Raw genomic sequence first — 14,113 nt, forward strand, 5'->3', positions numbered from 1 at the left:
GTAGGACCCTTTGTGGGACTGAGAAGGGGACGCAGCCGAATGAACAGACGCAGAGACAAAAAGAGGAGGAAAGAGAGAGAGAGAGAGAGTTTATTCACTGGCAGCTACAGCATTTATACCTGCCTGCTGGGAGGCAGTGGTATGGTATACGTGCCTGGACCCCCGTACGGGTAGTGGTCAATCATAGATAAACAATGGCAGGGCAGTAAGGTCAGCAAGGTCAGCAATGGCAGGAAGTTTAAGTAGGCCTCTGTTTGAAAGAAGACAGGCTCTGTAAAATGGCTCCTTACGTCTGGCTTCCTACAAAAAACAGTAATAACAAATCTCACAATGGAGATGTTACTGGTGCCCGCTTGAGCAAATCAATGAGCAATGGGATGACAGTGACAGTGATACAGTGACAGTTTAGTAAGAGGATCTTGCATCAGAACCTACCTATGGGGCTGGGGGGTCTAAAGCCCTTTCCATACCGACTCTTCCCCTGACTATGCAGGTCAGTGTGAATCAAATGCTGTTGTGTCTGGTACAATGCTGACCAGTTCCAAAGGGCAAGTGTCCTATTCAAAGTGGGAGTTAATCCGTCCTTCTACTGCACTCTACGATTTCCACCAGGCCCTGCCAACCCAAACTCCCCTAGAATCTCACTGACTCCTCCTTCCTATTCGTCTTCTCTCTGATCTGGGGTTCCTGGGACCCTGGAAAGTAGCAGTTTGTCTATTATTTCACCCAACCAACCCCGACTTCCAAGTCAGCCCTCAGAGACAGCCCCATTCCCAACACAGGTTGGACTGGTCCTTTCAGGTCTAGCTGGCCTTTTTTCCAACCATCTCCAGGTTGGAATCAACTATCAGATGCTTCAGACTCTTGATCACATAGATGAGTCAACTCAGGACCTCTGGAGGCTGAGTGTAACACAGGTGCTGACAAGTTGAAAAGCTGTCCCCCTGCTCAGAGATGATGGAAGTGTCCCTAGTCCTTACGACCTGAAAGGGCTACTTTATTTATTTTTGGACCACACCCAGCAGTGCTCAGGGCTTACTCCTGGCTCTGCACTCAGGGATCACTCCTGGTGGGCTTGGGGGACCATACAGGGTGCTGGTGATTGAACCTGAGTAGGCATGCATGGCAAGCACCTTTCCTGTGGTACTACTGCTTCAGATTTGATTATTTGCAGAAAATCTCACAGAACTCAGGGAAATACTTTTTCTGGTCTATTACAAAGGACTTAAAAGAGATGACTAGGGTTTGGCGGAGGGGAGGGGGGCATGTCCAGGGGGCTTCCATGTCCTCTGGATGTATCTTCCTCTCAGCATCTTTGATGGTTTCTCTAAGCAAGAAGCTCATCATGTTATTATTGTTTTGGGGCCACACTTGGTGGTGCTCAGGGCTCAGTCCTTGTGGGGCTTGGGGAATCATACAGGGTGCCAAGGATCAAACCCAGTCAGCCACACCCTACCTACTGTACCTACTCCAGTTCCAGCTCATCACATCATTGAGGGGATTTTCTGAAGCTTTTTATATAGCCCAGGAAGTCAGGGGTGGGACTTAAAAGTTCCAACCCTCGGGCTGGAGAGATAGCACAGCGGGTAGGGCGTTTGCCTTGTACGTGGCCGACCCGGGTTCAAATCCCAGCATCCCATATGGTCCCTTGAGCACGGCCAGGGGTAATTCCTGAGTGCAGAGCCAGGAGTAACCCCTGTGCATCGCCAGGTGTGACCCAAAAAAGCAAAAAAAAAAAAAAAGTTCCAACCCTCTATTACTTGGTGATGAGCCCCACAGTCATCTCATCAGTATACATGCTAAAGGGTTCCTTTTTGGGGGGCGGTTTTTGGGACCACACCTCGCAGTGCTTGGAGGATTGCCTGTAGGACAGCAATCCAACCAGGCCTGCAAATGAACCCCAGTGCTAACTCTGCGGCTTAAAGGACTCTTTATGAAAAATCACAAAAGGCATTCCCAACACTTGGGAAAATTAGGATTTCAGCTTTAAGCCAGGACAGACTTGAAGACAAGACCGAATATATTTATTATGCCATAATATCACATATATATGCCTTAAAATTGCTCCAGAAGAGTATTGCACATGCAGGGCCCATCTTGGGCTTTTTCAGCTCCTGGACACCCTTCCCCGGTCACTGTGATGCTTTTCAGCTTGTGTCCGTTGCACAGAGGTTTTGTCCAGATGGTGTCCAGGCCTCTAGGCTGGGATGTTCTGGTGCCTGGAGTGCCGTCATAGGTCCTCCCCGAGGTGGGGTGGGGGGCGGAGGGCCTAGGTCCCAGAGGATGTCTTCATATAGACTTAGCACTGAGTTTGAAGGCCGCCCAGGCGCCCCCGTCTGCTCCAGCAGGGCTCTGAGCAAGCCCACGGTGAGAGGGGTGTCTGTCCCGGGCTCAGGGAATGGAGTCGGGGGCCGCATCTCATCAGGAAGGTGAGTCTGTAGTAGAAGCAGGAGCTCAGCTGGAGCCAGGTCTGATGGGCAAAGGCGGCACAGGAGGGGCAGGTGGGCATCTAGCCGTCGGTGCTGGGCAAATTCTGCCAACAGTAGTTTGAAGATCTCGCTCTGAAGCAGGGGGCTGGAGGGACCGAGGGCCAGGCCGGCCTCCAGGGCCCGCTCCCACTCTTCCTTCTGCACCAGCTGCCTCACAGCCTGGAGCACAGCTTTGGGTCGCCCGCTGCCCAAGAGCAGCTCGAGTTCCAGGGCCTCAGGCCTGGCCCCCTCCTCCCCTAGGACTGCCAGGGCTCTCCGATACAGCGGCAGCCCAGGGGTTCCCGCCCCCCAGCCCGGCCCCCCCTGCTGCTGTGCCAGTTCCACAAAGGGTGGCAGCCACTGCGGCTCCAGGTGGCAGAGGTACTGGCACAGAAGTTCAAAGAGAGGCAGCACCCCCGCTGGGGGTTCCTTTCCAGCTGCTGTACCCGCTAGTACCTTCTTCCACATGTCAGGGGGAGCTTGGGACTTGAGCCGGCCACTGCCATCGGGCTGGAGCTGCAGGGCCCTGAGGATGGCTCCCCAGGCCGCTGTAGGAAAAGTCTGGAAGACTGTGTTCAGCTGGGCTAGCTGGTCTCCCGTCAACTCGGTCCTCAGCAGGCGGGCCACTTCCTGCTCGGCCAGCTCCGTCCAGCCCGTCTCCTCCTCCTCTCCAGCCATCAACTGGGCTTTGAGCTGCTCGAGGCCCCGGTAATCCCGAAGCTCGGCTCTCAGCATCGTCAGGAGCGTAGAGGGGGACACGTGGCCCTGGAGGATGGAGGCCAAGGCTTGAGGTGCCCGGAACGTGCTGTTGTGTCTTAGTTCCTCTGGGGTGAGCCGGGCACCGCGCAGGCTCCGCCGCTGGTAGTACTCGCAGGCCTCCTCAAACACCAGATCTTCAGCTGCAGGAAGCGCAAGGTCCCGGGGGGCTTCCCAGCTTATTCCAAACAGACCCAGGGCGGAGAGCAAACGAAGGCCCCCGCAACTCCCCAGCAATTCCTCATCCTCCGCACCAGGGGCTGGGGGGTCCAGCAAATGTACCCGGTCTGTGCTTAGGACCTTCCTCTCCAGGAGCCGCCCGCTGCCCATGTCCAGCAGCTCCATGGTGGCACCCAGCACACAGACCAGCGTGCCATGAAATGTTCCCAGGGCTGCAGACCCTGCCAGGCCTGCAGGGGCCTCCTGCAGGGTACCCACCGCCCGGACACCACCATGGGCTTGCACCAAGCTCACGGTGCCCCTGATATCAAGCAACAGCAGGCCCTGGGCAGCGGGGGCCCAGGAATGCACAGCCACTGGCTCCCTGGGGGTCAGCAGTCCAGGAAGGCCTCGAAGCAGGGTGGGGAAGTCCCAGGTGTCCCCTCGTTTGGGATTCAGGCTCTTACTGTGGGAGAGGCCAAGGCACGGGGCAGCTACCAGCACCTTGCCCTTGCTGGGGTTCCAGATGAGCAGAACGTGAGCCAGACCAGGCAAGGCGGTATCAGTGGGCAACAGGTAGAGGTCCTTCCGGGTGGCCAGCAGGGCAAAAGGCGGGCAACGGTGCAGCAGGGTGTGTGTGAGGCCCACGTTAGCACCGGCCTCCCCACTGGGCTCCAGGGTTCTGGTGCACACGCAGTGACTGAAAGCACCCGAACTCTCAGCCTGACGCTCCTCGCACCAAACCAGGCGGCCTCGGGTCGCCGCGAAGGCCACCACGCGGGCTCCACCGCCCGGGCACAGCTCAATGCTCTGCAGCAGCCTCCAGCCCGGTCCCAGGCCCGTGCTCCACACCTCGGCCAGGCCACTTTCCCAGACCAGGACCAGCGCGGGTCGCAGCGGCCACGGCAGGAAGAAGGCGTCCAGCGGTGACGGGTGGTCAGGGGGCCAGGCTCGCTCCAGCTCCGCACCCGGTCCGCGCACCGCGACCAGCAGCTGCGGAGCCGGCGCCCCCCGGGGGCGCAGCAGCAGCAGGTGGCGGCCGTCCGGGCTGCAGCGGACACGGACGGCCGAGTCCCCGGCCAGCAGCTCCCGGAGCCGGGCGGCGCCGCTGAAGTTGCTCAGGTCCGAGAGCAGCCGCAGCGAGCACGCGCGCTTCATGGCGCTGCCGCTCGCCGGGGCCCGGGCGGCCCGCGGGGGGCTCGGCGCGGCTCTCGGGCGGGTGCTCCCGGGGCGGGCGGGCCGGCCGGCGGCGCTCCGGAGACTTCCGTCCCGCGGCGATGAGGTGGACCGAGGCCGGGTCAGAGATCCCGCTCGGCCCCGCCCAGCCCAGCGCTCGGGGCGGCGGCAGCCCACGCCCCGCCGGGAGGAGCCGCGGGAGGGGCCTCCCGGACACCCGTGGGTCTCGGCGCCTCGCGGCGCTGCAGACCCGCGCTAGGAAGGCGCGGCACGGCCCAGGCTCTGGCTCAGGGATCGCGACCCCAGCCCCGCTGAGCACTAAGCTGAGAGCGGCGCTTTCCGCTGGCTTTCTGCCCTCGCTCTCCCACCCCCAACATTCATGGATCCGGGAAGAATTTATCGAGCACCTATCAAGTGCTGGGCTCGGAGTGGTGGACAGTCCTGGACAAAAAAAAGTCCTCAACCTCATGGAGATGACAATTTTAACAGAATACAGAATATTTCCATAGCAGTTACGCTGTGAGACTGCCGCCTCCCTTACTTCCTGTCTCAGATAAGGAAAATGAAGCGAGCACACACACACAAATGAAGTAAACGGACTAAACTCACACTGCCTGCAAATGGGTAGATGAAGTGCGTTTCCAACCACAGGCAATCTGAGTGCAGTGCTCAAAAGGTTTATTATAGGGGAATCTGGTATGGAAAAGGTTTATTTCAGATGGGTGGGAAGCTTCTCTTGTTTCGGTGTTTGGGCCACACCCTGCAGTTCTCAGGACTTACTCGTGGCTCTGCACTCAGGAAGTGCTCCTGGCGGTGCTCCGGGTCGGCTACGTGCAAGGCAAGCGCCTTAACCTCAGTACTATCCTCAACCCCCGTCATAATCTTCCATTTTTTAGATAAGGAAACCAAGATTCAGACAGAATCCTTGCCCAGTTAACACGTGGTTCTTCGACATAAATACATAGTTGTTGCATGAATGAGCTTATTTCCAATCTTTCACTCGCAACGTTGCAATATTCCTTCCATACTTTTCTATCGTTTCTAGAGAAAACATTTATTCCTGGATGTGGAACTGCCTAGTTCAAAAAGTCCGCTACCGCTTAAACAAACAAAAAAACCCCACAAAAACCAAACAACTGCAGACGCATCCAGCAGGAACCTCACGAGGGAGCGTAACTTTGCGGCGGCACCTTCCCACCCCCCTCCCCCGCGGTGCATTTCGGGAGTTGTAGTCTTTGCGATGCTCGCCGGGAATCGCGGTCTGAGTCCGTTTCAGGAAGCGGGCGTGGACGCAGCGCTCTCGCGGGCGGGCTTTAGGACCCGGCCGGGCACGGCGGGCGGGGAAGGGTCGCGCCGTGGGGGGAAGAGTTCGGGCGCGCGTCCGGGATCCTGAAGCGGCGGCGTCGGGGGCGACGCGAGCGAGAGGCCCCGGGAGCGGCGCGGCAGGTGGAGGAGGAGCCCGAGCCTCGGTAAGCGGCGCCGCCCGGGCGGGTCTCCGAACCTGGCCGGCCCCGGCGGCTCCTGTCACCACTAGGCCTGGGCTCCTGAGGCGGCTCTGGGGGCGGGGCCTGCGCCGGCTCAGGGGTCGCCGGGGAGGGAGCTGTGGGGGCCGCCGAGGCTGCGTGCAGCGGGGAGGCTGCGCCGGGGGGGCGGCCGAGCGGGCCGTGGAGCGGGTCGGTCCCTCCGGCCGCCCGCCGGTGCCGGCCCAGCCCTCCCGGAGCTCCGACCTTTGACCCCAGCACTGGGGTGACCCTCCCCTCCCCCCTCCCGGGTGGTTCTTCCCGGTCGCCGGCGCCCGGGCTCGACCCTGGAGAAGGGGCAGGAGGCCTGAGGCTCGGTCCCGGTGGGCAGGTGGCCCGGAAGGGCGCCCGTTCCGCCCCGGTTCGGTCCCCGGAGCTGGGCGGCGGCTCTCGGGCTTTCGGGGCGGCGAGTCTGGGACCCCAACCCGTTTCCGCACGGAACCAGAAGGAACTGGTTCCCTGGGGTAGGCGGGGGCGTGGGGCGAGGAGAGCGCTCCAAAGTTTCCCCCCGCCCCGCCCCGCGCCCCCCAGGGTCAGGCCCAGGTGCGTGCTTCTGGATCTCCAGACCCTGCCCAGTGCTGCCGCTCCAGGAAAAGTTTGGAGCTCGGTTAGATCTGTTGCTTTGCTCCGCCGAGCTCTGTTCCTCTGCAGACCGGGAAGAGCCGGTCTGGGGCACACGCGTCCGTGGGGGTGGTTTTTGGGGGTGCCGCCCGTTGAATGAATGGGTCAGTGTGCACAGAAATAGGCACAGAACGCCGTGTGACGCTTTTCGGGGTGTCGATGATGGAGCCGGGTGGGGAGAGCTGGCTCCCTGTTAGGGAAAGGGCGAGTTAGTGAAGATTTCCCACTCTTCACTAGCAGGGAGGTTTTCAGGCGTTTTCATTGGTGCTCTGGCAGCGATTTATTCACAGCATTTGTTAAAGAGTTTGAAAAACCTGGAAAACTCAGCTTTGGTCAAGAAAGTTGGAGTTGCACATTGCGCCAAGTTCAGGAATTCATAACATTTAGAGAAAGTAGTCAAGTTGGGGGTGGGAGGGTGATAGCTGGAAGGGTGATAGCCGGAAGGAGTACTGGGCATCCTTTGGTCCACTGCCTGTGCACGTGTACTCACTGGTGCCCGCCCTACCCCAGGAGTTGAGGAAATAGCCACAAAACAGATTTATCCAGAATGAGGAAGGCTGAATATTCATTTAGTGAGCACTTAAGTAGTATTTATATGTATATCTGGCACTGAGTATCTTTCTTCAAGGACTTCAGAAAAATTAGTATCTTCAAGGACATTAGAGACTTTCACTTGAAGATTGTGGTGCTGAGTGTTACATATGAAGCACTTTTGCTGCACAAAGGGGCCTTTGGCATTGGCCAAGAGCAGGGAAGCTTCATCATGGCAAGATAATTGAGTAAATGTTGAAGAATGAGGAGGAGCTTGCATGGGGAAGGAAAAGTGGGTAAGGAAAGGCGTTTGTTCTGTTTGGAGCTTGCAGCATGCACAAAGGCACAGTGAGAGTGTGAGGGAAAGGGGCTGGAGTGATAGCACATCGGGTAGGGCATTTGCCTTGCACATGGCTGACCCAGGTTTGATTCCCAGCATCCTATGTGGTCCCCTGAGCACCGCCAGGGATAATTACTGAGTGCAGAGCCAGGAGTGACCCCTGAGCATCGCTGGATGTGACCCAAAAAGAAAAAAAAAAATAGAGAGAGAATGTGAGGGAAAAAACAATATGATGAGGAGATAGAGCCATAGTACAGTGGGTAGGGTGCTTGTCATGCACCAGTGCACGAGGCTGACCCAGATTCGATTCTTGGTACTCCTTGTGGTCACCTGTGCCCACCAGAGTGATCCCTGAGGATAGAGCCAGGAGTAAGCCCTGAGAACAACCAGGTGTTGCCAGAAAAAATAAAACAAAACATGATATTGTAGTGTCAGTAACTTGTCCAATACCAGATGGCTATGTAATGGGAAAATTGCAAGGAAATGAGACTAAAAAGAGTAGGAAGCTATTGGAGATGTGTGTGTGTGTGTGTGTGTGTGTGTGTGTGTGTGTGTGTGTGTGTGTGTGTGTGTGAGGGAGTGACAGAACTACAGATGAAAGTAATGAGAAATGTGGCTGTGAGACTAATTAAAGTTGTTGCGGTTGACTGAGAGTGTCAATAAAATGTGACAATGGGAATGAGGAGGAGAATGGATTTTAGAAATATTTCTGAGATAGATACAACAGGACTTAGTGATTATTTGGGCTAAGATTTCTAGTTTGATAGATTAGGTGAATGGGAATCTCATTGACCAGGATATGAATTAGAAAAGTAGAGCCTTTTTTTCCTTCCCCCTGGGCCACACCTGGTAGAGCTGAGGGTTGACTTCTGGTTCTGCACTCATTAGTCGCTCCTGGTAGAGTTGGAAAACCGTATGGGATGCTGGGGATCGAATCTGAGTTGGCCTCATGCAAAACAAGCACCTTGCTGTATTGTCACTTTGGCCTGGAGTGGATGTTGAGGTGGGAGTGGTTAGAGGCATAGTGGAGATCGTCAGTTATGCTGTAACCAGGTTACACGTGGAGTTATTAGTAAGACCTAGTGAGCATATTATTTAGGTTATAACTTGGAGTTAACTCCAAGTGTAGGGCTGGAGCCATAGCACAGCGGGTAGGGTGTTTGCCTTGCGCGCGACTGACCCGGGTTCAATTCTTACATCCCTCTCTGAGAGCCTGGCTACTGAGAGTATCTCGCCTGCTCGGCAAAGCCTGGCAAGCTCCCCGTGGCGTATTCCATACGCCAAAAACAGTAGCAAGTCTCACAATGGAGGTGTTATTGGTGCCTGCTCGAGCAAATCGATGAGCAATGGGATGACACTGATATACAGTGAACTTGGAGTAAATGAAGGCATATTATGAAAAAAAAAATCTTGGAGAAGAATGTTTTATTTCGCTTATTTATAAGGAGATATAAGTATATGCACTTATTCCATGTAATAGTTGGAACCATTTGAGTCTTTTTTAGTCTCACTACCTCTATTAAAAAGTTTTCATAAGTTGGGGCTGGAGCGATAGCACAGTGGGTAGGGCGTTTGCCTTGCACGCGGCCAACCTGGGTTCGAATCCCAGCATCCCCTGAGCACCACCAGGAGTAATTCCTGAATGTAGAACCAGGAGTAACCCCTGTGCATTGCAGGGTGTGACCCAAAAAGCAAAAAAAAAAAAAAAAAAAAAAAAAAAGTTTTCATAAGTTCTTAAACTAGGGGTTGAAGAAATAATACAACAGATAAGACAATTCCCTTTTATGCCATTGACCCAGGTTCTGTTTATAGGACCCTATATGGTCCCTGAATCTTCAGGAGTGATCCTTGAGCATAGAGCCAGGAGTAAGCTCTGAACACAGCTAGCTGTGAACCCCAAACCAAAATACCCTTCTCCCCTATCCTAGAGATAGGGGGTAAGATGCTTGCATGCCGCAGACCCTTGGTTTCATCTCAGGCACCACATATGGTCCCCCAGACTCTTCCCGGTATGATCCCTGAGCACAGACCCAGGAGTCAGCCCTGAGCACAGCTATGTGTGACTCCCTCAACAAAAAAAATCCACTAAAAATCACTAAACTAACTGAAGATCAATTTTCTTTTCTTTTTGTATTTGGTCCATACCTGGCGGTGCCCAGGGCTCTGCTCTCAGGGGTTATTCCTGGTGGGGCTTGGGACCATATGGGGTACCAGGAATCAAACCCAAGTCAGCCACGTGAAAGACAAGTGCCCTATCTGCTGTACTTTTGCTGTGGTCCCTCAATATACTTTTCAAAGTTACAGTTACGTTTTGGTCTTTCAGAGGATTATGGAAGTCTTGTAATTTTTATTTTATACTTAGGTTGCATTCATGAGACTTGTATGGTTCACCAGGAAAGAAAATGAAGATATGAATGACATTTCGATGCTTGAGGAAGTTCAGGGCTTGAGCAGGAGACAGACAGTATTAAATTACAAGAGTCTCCTGCTCATTGAGAAGAGACTTTACAGTGACTTTTCATTCTGGGAGATGTCAGGAAAAAAGTGATTTTCAGTCAATTTCCCATACTTCTGTCACTTTGGAATTGGTTTCTTCTGAAGGTGCAGATACATTTCTTCTTGTATAAAATAATTTGATAGGGAACCTTTAGTTAGTCATGTTTATTTAAGCCTCTACATTACTTGTGTACATAGGCAGGTCCTGTAGATTGGGGTGTAGTAGGGGTGGAACTGAATTATCTCCTGTAAAGCCGGATTACTTCTATTGAATGTAGTCTGCGTGATTAGACCTAGATAGAGTAGGGACTGGGAAATACCTGGTCTCACTATGTGCTGTGTTGGCTTGGGAAATCCCTGAGTTATTTCTCTTAGGGGTAAAGGCTAAATACCCACATGGTTAGCAACACTTTCCAGAGCACACACAAGATATGGAAATTTCTCTGCAGTAGTTTTTTTGAATGAACAGGAACTCTTCCTGTTCCTGGAGCGAGCAGATATCATTGGGCTACACTAGCACGAGACAGGGACAAATGGAGATGTTACTGGCGCCTGCTCGAGCAAATCGAGGATCAATGGGATGACAGGTGACAAGTGACAAGTTTTGTTTTTTTTCTTTTTGGGTCACACCTGGCAATGTACAGGCATTACTACTGGCTCATGCACTCAAGAATTACTCCTGGCGGTGCTCGGGGGACCATATGGGATGCTGGGAATCGAACCTGGGTTGACCGCGTGCAAGGCAAACATCCTACCTGCTGTGCTATCACTCCAGCCCCCTCTGCAGTAGTTTGTGGGCTAATTAAACCTGGTCAGCTCTGGCTGGTTGAACTCTACAAGAAGAAAACATCCAACCCCATCAGAAAATGGGCCGAAGAAAAGAACAAAAACTTTTCCAAGGAAGAGATACGAATGGCCAAAAGGCACATGAAAAAATGCTCTGCATCACTAATCATCAGGGAGATGCAGATCAAAACAACCATGAGATACCACCTCACACCACAGAGAATGGCACACATCCAAAAGAACAAAAGCAACTGCTGCTGGAGAGGATGTGGGGAGAAAGGGACCCTTCTACACTGCTGGTGGGAATGCCGACTGGTCCAGCCCCTTTGGAAAACAATATGGACAATTCTCAAAAAATTAGAAATTGAGGGGGCTGGAGTGATAGCGCAGCGGGTAGGGCGTTTGCCTTGCATGCGGTCGACCCGGGTTCAATTCCCAGCATCCCATATGGTCCCCTGAGCACCTCCAGGAGTGATTCCTGGGTGCATGAGCCAGGAGTAACCCCTGTGCATCGCCATGTGTGACCCAAAAAGCAAAAAAAAAAAAAAAAAAAAAAAATTAGAAATTGAGCTTCCATTTGGTCCAGCAATACCACTTCTGGGAATATATCCCAGAGAAGCAAAAAAATATAGTCGGAATGACATCTACACTTACATGTTCATTGTGGCACTGTTTACAATAGCCAGAATCTAGAAAAAACCTGAGTGCCCGAGAACAGATGACCGGTTAAAGAAACTTTGGTACATCTATACAATGGAATACTATGCAGCTGTTAGAAAAGATGAAGTCATGAACTTTGCATATAAGTGGATGAACATGGAAAGTATCATGCTACGTGAAATGAGCCAGAAAGAGAGGGACAGACATAGAAAGATTGCACTCATCTGTGGAATATAAAATAACAGAGTAGGAGACTAACACGCAAGAATAGTAGTACATAATACCAAGAGGTTGGCTCCATAGCTTGGAAACTGGCCTCACATGCTGGGGGAAAGGCATCCCAGATAGAGAAGGAACACCAAGTAAAATGTGATTGGAGATTCCTCGGGGGAAGGAAGATGCGTGCTGAAAGAAGACTGGAGACTGAACATGATGGCCACTCAATACCCCTATTGCAAACCACAACACCCAAAATGCGCGCGCGCGTGCGAGAGAGAGAGAGAGAGAGAGAGAGAGAGAGAGAGAGAGAGAGAGAGAGAGAGAGAGAGAACAAATTATGCCCTGCCATAGAGGTGGGGTGGGATGGGGGAATGGGATTGGGGGATGGGAGGGATACTGGGTTCATCGGTGGTGGAGAATGGACACCGGTGGATGGATGGGCTCTCGAACATTGTATGAGGGAAACACAAGCACGAAAATATGTAAATCTGTAACTGTACCCTCACGGTGACTCACTAATTAAAAAATGAATAAATTAACAAAACAAAACAAAACAAAAACCTAGTCAGCTCTGTTCTGTTCTGGCATTAGAAAATAGGGATAATATTTATTGACTGAGTTCTTGGATAGGGTATAAATATTGATATGAATGATTTTAAGTTTAGGTTTTCCATGGTTGTTTTTTGGGGGGAAGAGGGCCTGTACCCAGTGGTGCTTGGTGCTCAGGAGCTACCTCTGGCCTTGTGTTCTGTTCTCTGGGGATCTTGGGATTGTGCTCAGCAGTGCTTGGAGACTTATACTAGTGGTTGAACCCGGGTCTCCTGCATGCAAAGCACGCTCTCAGCCCATTGAGCTATCTCCAGTGGCCCTGTAGAAACTTTTTTGGGGGAGTGTACTATCTGTCTGGCCCCCCCTTTTTTTTTTTGAGGGGAGCACCTCAGCTGCACTCAGGGCTGCTCCTTGTTTGCTTTCATTTCAGAAGTTCATAGCTGTATCCTCTAGTGCATAGGTTATTAAAACTGTGAAGAAAAATCTTTGATTTGTATAAATATTTTATTTAATTATCACCCGGATTCACATAAAAATGTCTTTTAAAAATTTTGGGTGGGGGTGCTGGAGCGATAGCACAGAGGGTAGGGCAGTTGCCTTATATGTGGCCGACCCTGGGTTCGATTCCCAGCATCCCATATGGTCCCCTACGAACTGCCAGGAGTAATTCCTGAGTGCAGAGCCAGGAGTAACTCCTGAACATTGCCTGGTGTGATGTTCTTGTGTTTAGAATTTATTATTCAGTTAATGCTAGGGAGTTGCTTCCTGTGGGGCTTGCATGGAAAGCTTGAGCTCCAACCCATTGAGCTATCTCTCTGGCCCCTATGGGTTATTCTGTGTGAGTCTCTGTTAGTAGATTCTGAGCTCCCTAAGGATTGAGTCTAGAGTTTCCTTCTTAAAACTATAGTGCCTGAAGTAATGCTTTATAGTATTTGCATATTCCTGGGGTTGGAGAGATAGTACAGTGGGTAGGGTGCTTGCCTTACACTTGGTTGACTGGATTTGACCCCTGGCATCCTGTATGGTCCCCTGAGCACCACCAGGAGTGATTTCTGAGTGGAGAGCCAGAAGTAACCCTCAGCACTGCTGGGTGTATCCCCCAAACATACAATATTTGGATATTCCTTTTGTATTTGTGATATTTCTTTGATACTGAGGGAATCATCAAGTAGTTTGTCTAGTTCAGTTCCCTTGTTTTACTTGGAAGAACACTGAGATGCACAGTGACTTAGTGTTCTCTGGTGGACACCTCCATCACTCAGCTGGTGCTTCTTTGTATCCCTGTTTCTCAGCTTGTGGTCTCTGGTCCATTGACATTTATTTATTTTTGTCTTTTCTTTTTCCTGTTTTGGATTACACCTGGTGATGCTTAGGGATTACTCCTGGTACTGCACTCAGGAATTTTTCTTAGCAGTGCTCGGGGACCATATGGGATGCCAGGGATTGAACCTGGGTTGGGTATTGTGCTATCTCTCTAGCCCCTTCTCCATGGAAATTTTTTGGCAGTCTGTAATCAGGTAGTGGCTACATGATTTAGGAGCTTTATTGTAGTTAACATTTAATTTAATAAAATACTATCTATGTTGATTTTTCTGTTTCAGTTGTTAGCTGGTCTGTGAATTATTTCTTATTTTCTCTGGCCTCTAGGTCTACCAAGGTTGGAGAACACCACACTCTACAGTAGATGGGGATTGTAAAAGAGGAAAAAAAAAATCTCTGGGATCTGTAAACAGATTGCTCTCTTTTAGTGATGTTATGCATTTTGCCCCTTTATGATTCAGATCTTTTTCTATCAAATTTAGGAGTACGAGCTTAATTTCTGAGATCTCCCG

General features: G+C 52.0%; 2 protein-coding genes across 3 annotated transcripts in view; one reads left to right on the forward strand and one right to left on the reverse strand.

The window, feature by feature from the left end:
* Positions 1-2,002: 2,002 nt before the first annotated feature.
* HPS6 (HPS6 biogenesis of lysosomal organelles complex 2 subunit 3) lies at positions 2,003-5,718 on the reverse strand. Its single transcript, XM_012934447.2, has one exon. The coding sequence runs from the start codon at positions 4,539-4,541 to the stop codon at positions 2,148-2,150; it is 2,394 nt and encodes a 797-aa protein (XP_012789901.2). The 5' UTR covers positions 4,542-5,718; the 3' UTR covers positions 2,003-2,147.
* A 94-nt stretch (positions 5,719-5,812) lies between these two features.
* ARMH3 (armadillo like helical domain containing 3) overlaps positions 5,813-14,113 on the forward strand; it is a 200,653-nt gene continuing 192,352 nt past the window's right edge. The window contains exon 1 of one of the 2 annotated variants that reach the window (XR_008627069.1): positions 5,813-6,028. The gene's annotated coding sequence lies outside the window, so the exon portion shown is untranslated. The remainder of the gene's footprint in view (positions 6,029-14,113) is intronic. The other variant, XM_055119462.1, reaches the window with a different exon arrangement.

Source organism: Sorex araneus, chromosome 11 (genome assembly GCF_027595985.1).
Source record: "Sorex araneus isolate mSorAra2 chromosome 11, mSorAra2.pri, whole genome shotgun sequence".
Taxonomy (NCBI): Eukaryota; Metazoa; Chordata; class Mammalia; order Eulipotyphla; family Soricidae; genus Sorex; species Sorex araneus.